The sequence below is a fragment of the Crocuta crocuta genome, unplaced genomic scaffold (genome assembly GCF_008692635.1).
Source record: "Crocuta crocuta isolate KB4526 unplaced genomic scaffold, BGI_CrCroc_1.0 scaffold177, whole genome shotgun sequence".
NCBI lineage: Eukaryota > Metazoa > Chordata > Mammalia > Carnivora > Hyaenidae > Crocuta > Crocuta crocuta.
This window is the reverse complement of record NW_027531880.1, coordinates 3,138,008-3,144,611: the sequence shown is the minus strand read 5'-3', so window position 1 is coordinate 3,144,611 and position 6,604 is coordinate 3,138,008. Positions and strand designations below refer to the sequence as shown.

At 41.0% G+C, this 6,604-nt stretch overlaps 1 protein-coding gene across 2 annotated transcripts in view; it reads right to left on the bottom strand.

The window, feature by feature from the left end:
- The window catches only part of SLC20A2 (solute carrier family 20 member 2), a 100,870-nt gene that overhangs the window by 11,096 nt on the left and 83,170 nt on the right, over window positions 1–6,604 (bottom strand). For both annotated transcript variants that reach the window (XM_077773065.1, XM_077773066.1), the window contains one exon: window positions 38–223. In XM_077773065.1, the coding sequence (XP_077629191.1) occupies window positions 38–223 (186 nt within the window). The remainder of the gene's footprint in view (window positions 1–37; window positions 224–6,604) is intronic.

Here is a 6,604-nt window from a genome sequence, read left to right as displayed (position 1 = left end):
GGACAGCCCTGCCGATCCCGCCCGCGCTTCGGCTTACCTCGACGGTGTGATGGGCGTGAGGTCCTTCCCCATGGTCTGGATCACTCTCCTCCCCCAGACCCACAGCCCCGTACAGATTCCAACTCCTCCGTAGAACAGCAGCCAGACGGGGGTAACTGCTTCCTGCAGGACTGCGCCTTGCTCGTAAATCAGCCACAACGCTACCAGGGGACCAATGGCGTTGCTGGGAGGGAGAAGAAGATGAATGACACAGATATCGTAGCACACGTACACAGCACGCAGTGACTTCCCAGGCTTGAGGAAAGCCCACCTATTTGTGGCTCTGGCATATAATCTCATGGTGATTAAAATAATTAAATTTTTTATTGTGGTGGAAAAACCCCCATAAAATTTACTATCTTGACCATTTTAAGTGTATACAGTTCAGTAGTGTTAAGCGTGTTCACACTGCTGTGAAACAGATGTCCAGGACTTTCTCACCTTGCAAATCTGAACCTTTCTGCCCACTGAACAGTTAGTCCCTTTGCCCCTGCGAACCACCATTTTACATTCTGTTTCTGTCCACATGACTACTCTAGGTACCTCAAAGTAGAATCATTCCGTGTGTGTGTTTTGTGACGGGGCTTATTCCACTTAGCACTATGTCCTCAAGATTCATCCACGCTGTAGCCACATGTCACACTTCCCCCCTTCTCAAGGCTGGACGATGCACGATGTGTACAGACCACATTCTCCTCACGCGTTCATCTGACCGCCGACACTGAGATTGCTCCCACCTCTTGGCTACTGTGAATGATGCTGCAGTGAACATGGGTGTAAAATATCCCTTCAAGACCCTGCTTTCCATTCTTCTGGGTACATACTCAGACGGAAGATTGCTCGATCACGTGGGAGTTCTATTTTTAATGTTCTGAGGAACCTCCAGACCCTTTTCCACGCAGCTGCACCGATTTACATTCCCACCAACAGCACGCAAACGTTCCAATTTCTCTACATCCAATTTCGGTACATCCTCTACATCTACATCTCCATAACACTTGTTATTTTGTTTTTTTAATAATTTATTTATTTCCTAATTTATATCCAAGTCAGCATATAGTGCAACAATGATTTCAGGAGATTTCTTAATGCCCCTCACCTACTTAGCCCCGCCCCCCACAATCCCTCCAGCAACCCTCCGTTTGTTCTCTATATTTAAGAGCCTCTTATGTTTTGTCCCCCTCTTTGTTTTTACATTATTTTTGTTTCTGTTCCCTTATGTTCATCTGTTTTGTATCTTAAAGTCCTCATATGAATGAAGTGATTCTGTTTTTTTAATAGCAGCCACCTTAATGGGTGTGTGATGTCTTAATTTCTTAAAGAAGCACTGAAATAGCACAAGAAGTGAACACAAAAACCAAGTTCTTTTTCTCTATTTCTCTCCATCTTCATTACCAACACTGCTGCTAACACTAGCTCCCAGTCCGGGCAGCCATGTCAGGTCCCACATGATGGGACCACAAACATTGTCTCTGTTAGTTCTCAAACCCATCCTGCAGGTAGGTATGGTTACTTCCATTTTATTGATGAGGAAATGGATGCTAAAGTTGTGTCACTGGCAGGAGGCAGGACTCAGGTGCAAATGCCCTTTCCCCTCAACCTGCTACTGTCACTCAGGCTCCTGGCGAGCACATGTGGATGGTTTTGGGGGATACTACAGCTTTTTGGAAAAAAAAATTTAATGAAGACTTTATTCCTTTAGAGCAGTTTAAGGCTCACAGCAAAACTGAGGGGAAGGTAGAGCTTGCCCATTTACCACCTGCCCCACACATGCACAGCCTCACCCATTAGCAACATGACCACCAGAGTGGAGCATTAGTTATAAGTGAGGAAACTTAGGGTGCCTGGCTGGCTCAGTCGGTTGAGTGTCTGATTCGATTTTGGCTCAGGTCATGATCTCATGGTTCATGAGATCGAGCCTCACGCTGAACTCTGCACTGAGATCGCAGAGCCTGCTTGGGATTCTCTCTCCCTCTCTCTCTCTGCCCCTCTCCTGCTTGTGCTCTCTCTTAAATAAACTTTAAAAAAAAAAAAAGGTGATGAACCTCCAATGACACATCATTATCATCCGAAGTCCACAGTTTGCATTAGCATTCACCCTTGGTGTTGTACATTTTATGGGTTTGGACAAATCTGTAGCCATCTTTATAGCCTCACAAAAAGAATTTCACTGCCCTAAAAATCCCTTGTGTGTCACCTATTCATCCCTCTTCCCCACCTCAATCCTTCATCTCGTCACTGTCTTCATAGTTCTGCCTTTTCCAGAATGTCATATAGTGAGGCTCATACAGAATGTAACCTTTCAGACTGGCTTCTTTCACTTTACGTTTCCTGCATGGCTTCACAGCTCATTGCCTTACAAGTACTGAAAAAGATTCCACTGGATGCATCACATTTATTTATTCGGTCATCTACTGAAGGACACCTTGGTTACTTCCAAGTTTTGGCAACTGTGTATAAAGCTACTATGAAATCTGCATGCAGGTTTTTGAATGGACATGTTTTCGACTCCTCTGAGTAAATACCTAGGAGCATGATTACTGGACCATATGGTAAGAGTATGTTTAGTTTTGTAATAAGCCTCCAAACTGTCTTCCAAAGTGGCTGTACCATTTTGCATCCCCTCTAGCAATGAATGAGAGTTCCTGTTGCTCCACATCCTTGTCAGCATTTGATAGTGTCAGCGTTCTGGACTTTGGCCATCCTAACAGTTACCTAGGCAGTATTAATTTGCATTTCCCTAAGGACATGACGTGGAACATCTTTTCATATGTTTATTTGCCTTCTGTGTATTTTCTTTGGTGAGATGTCTGGTACGGTTTTGGGTTCATTTTTTAACTGCGTTGTTTGTTTTCTTATTGTTGAGTTTTTGTTTTTTGTTTTTAAATATTTTTATTTCTAGGAGAGAGAGAGACAGCGTGAGCAGGGGAGGGTCAGAGTGAGAGGGAGTCACAGGCTGAAACAGGCTCCAGGCTCTGAGCTGGCAGTCAGCACAGAGCCTGACGCGGGGCTCGAACCCACGAACCGCGAGATCATGACCTAAGCGAAAGTCGGACGCTTAACCGACTAAGCCACCCAGGCGCCCCTCTTATTGTTGAGTTTTAAGAGTTCTTTGTATATTACTATTTTATCAGTAATATTTGTCTTTTGCAAATATTTTGTTTCTGGCTTGTCTTCTCATTCTCTTGACACTTTCAGCATTCAGAACTTTCTAATTTTAATAAAGTCCAGTTTATCTAGTAGGATTGTGCCCTTGGTGTTGTATCTAAAGAGTCATTTCCACACCCAAGGTCTTCTAGGTTTTCTCTTATGTTATCTACTAGGAGTCCTCTAGTTTTTCACTTTATATTTAGGTTTGTGATCCATTTTCAGTTACTTTTTGTAAAGGCTGTAAGGTCTGCATCCAGATTCTTTTTTTTTTTTGCACATGGATGTCTAGTTTTTCCAGCACCATTTGTTGAAAAGACTCTTTTTGCTCTACTTTATTTCCTTTGCTCCTTTGTCAAAGATCAGCTGACTATATTTATGGGAGTCTATTCCTGGGCTCTACTCTGTTTCACTGATTAATCTTTTCTCTCACCAGTACCACAGTCTTAGTTCCTGTAGCTATTAAGTCCCTGATGTTGGGTCCTTCAACTTTGTCCCACTCCTTCAGGACAGTGTTGGCTATTCCAGGCCTTTGGCCTTTCTTTATCAACTTCACATTCACTTTGCTGATATCCACAAAATAACTTGCTGGGATTATACTGAATTTATAAATCAAGATGGATAGAACTGACATCTTGACAATACTAAGTCTTCCTATCCTTGAAAATGGAAAATCTCTCCATGTATTTAATTCCTTAATTTTATTCATCAGCTTTGCAGAAATATTTCACTATGTGAATGGTTTTCTGTTTTTAACTTCAAATGCCACTTGTTCATTACCGGTATGTAGGAAAGCAAAAGACTTTTGTATATTAACCTTATATTCTGCAACCTTGCTATAATTGCTCATTCACTTCAGGAGTTTGTCGATTCTTTTCAATTTTTTACATAAATGATCATGTCTGCAAACAAAGACAGTTTTCTTTCTTCCCAATCTGTATACCTTTTATTTCCTTTTCTTTTCCTATTGCATTAGCTAGAACTTCCAGTACAAGCTATAAGGGAGTGGTAAACAAGGACATTCTTGCCTTGCTCTTGATCTCACTGGGAAAGCTTTGAGTTTTTCATCATTAAGTGTAATGTTAGCTGTAGGTCTTTTGTGGATATTCTTTATCAAGTTGAGAAAGTTCTTTATTCCTAGTTTACTGAGAGTTTTTATCATAAAGAGGTGGTGAATTCTGTTAAATGCTTTTTTGCATCTATTGTATGATTGTGTGATTTTTTCCTTTTTAGCCTATTGATATGATGGATTACATTAACTGATTTTTGAATGTTGAAGCAGCCTTCTATATCTGGGATAAATATCACTTGGTCATGGGGCTCCTGGGTGGCTCAGTCAGTTGAGTGTCCAACTTTGGTTCAGGTCATGATCTCAGCCCCACATCGGGCTTGCTGCTGTCAGCATGAAGCCCACTTTAGATCCTCTGTCTGGCCCTCCTACCAAAATAAATAAACATTAAAAAAATGTAGATTATTTGGTCATGGTGTTTAATTCTTTTTATATATTGCTGGATTCCATTTGCTAGTTATTTTGTTGAGGACATGTACATCCATGTTCATGAAAGATATTGGTTTATAGTTTTCTTTTATGTTAATGTCTTTCTCTGGTTTTGGTAATAAGGTAATACTGGCCTTATAGAGTAAGTTAGGAAGTATTCTACTTCTGTACTTTCAAAGAGATTGTGGAGGATTGGTATAATTTCTTCCTTAAATGTTTGCTAGAATTCACCAGTGAACACATCTGGGCCTGGGGCTTTGTAGTTGGAAGGTTATTAATTACTGACTGATTTCCTTAATAGGTATGGGCCGATTCAGCTAGTCTAGTTCCTCTTTTGTGAGTTTTGGCAAATTGTGTCATTCAAGGAATTAGTCCTTTTCATCTAGGTTATCAAATTTATGGGTACAGAATGGTTCATAGCATTATCTTTTTAATGTCCATAGAATATATAGTGAAGTCCTGATTTCTGATATTAGTAATCTGTGTCCTCTCTCTTTTTTTTCTTAGTTAGCCTGGCTAGAGGCTTATCAACTGATCTTTTCAAAGAATTAGCCTTTGGTTTCAGAGATTTTGTCTTCTGATTTCCTGATTTCAATTTCACTGATTTATGTTCTAATTCTTATTATTTCTTCTGCTTACTTTGGATTTAACTTTCTCCTCTTTTTCTAGTTTCCTTGGGCAGGAATTTACTGATTTTGTAAATTTGTTTTTTCCTAATATATATGTTCAATGGTATAAATTTCCTTTTTAGCACTGCTGCATCCCATAAATTTTGATGGGTTTTCATTTTTTTAGATTTATTTTTGTTTTAGAGAGAAAGAGTGTGTATAAGTGAGGGAAGGGCAAAAAGAGAGGAAGACACACAATGTGAAGCAAGCTCCAGGCTGTCAGCACAGACCTCAATATGTATTCTTATTTATTTATTTGTTTGTTTGTTTGTTTATTTTTGAGAGAGAGAGACAGCCCGAGAGCATGCAAGGAAAGGGCAGGGTAGAGAGAGAGGGAGACACAGAATCCAAAGCAGGCTCCAGGCTCTGAGCCCAATGCAGGGCTCGAACCCATGAACTATGAGACCATGACCTGAGACAAAGTGGGACACTTAACTAACTGAGCCACCTACACACCCCCCAATGCAGACTCTTAAAGCCTCTCACTGGGCTCCACACTGAGAATGGACTCTGCTTAAGATTCTCTTTCTCTCTCTCTCTCCTTCCCTCCCTCTGCCCCTCTCCACCTGCTCACATGCTCTTTCTCTCTCAAATGAAAAAACAAACAAGCAAAAACAAAAACATTCCTCATTTCTGCTATAGTGTTATCTCTAGGATTTCTTTCTGGTTCTTTCTTACAGTTTCCAAATCTCTGCTGACACTACCCATCTGTTCTTGCATGCAGTCTCCTTTATCCATTAGAACCCTTAGCATATTAACATAGTTGTTTTAAATTTCCAATACAATCATCCCGACATCCCTTTCCATGTCTGGTTCAGATGCCTGATCTGTCTTTTCAATTGTGTTTTTTGTCTTTTGGTATATCTTGTAATTTTTTCTTAATAGCCAGATACCACATACCAGGTAAAAGGAACTGCTGTAAGTAGGCCTTTAGTAAGGAATGTGGTGGTGAGGTGTAGCAGGGCGGGGAAGCGTTCTTGAGTCCTATGGTTAGATCTCTGTCGTTTCATGAACTTCATAAGTATTTCTCAGGTTTTCTTCTCTCCCTTTATGTAGGACAGGGTGGCTTAAGTGGGCTGGAGCTGGGTATTTCCCTTCCTCCAGGTTAGACTGTGATAATACCCCTGCAGGTTAGGCTTTGGTTAACTAGTTTCCTCTAGGAGTTAGGGTTGTTAAGAACACAGTGCTCTGGGTACATTAAAATGGTTACTTTCCCTCTCCCTGTGATGCAGGCTGGGGGGGGGGGGGCGCT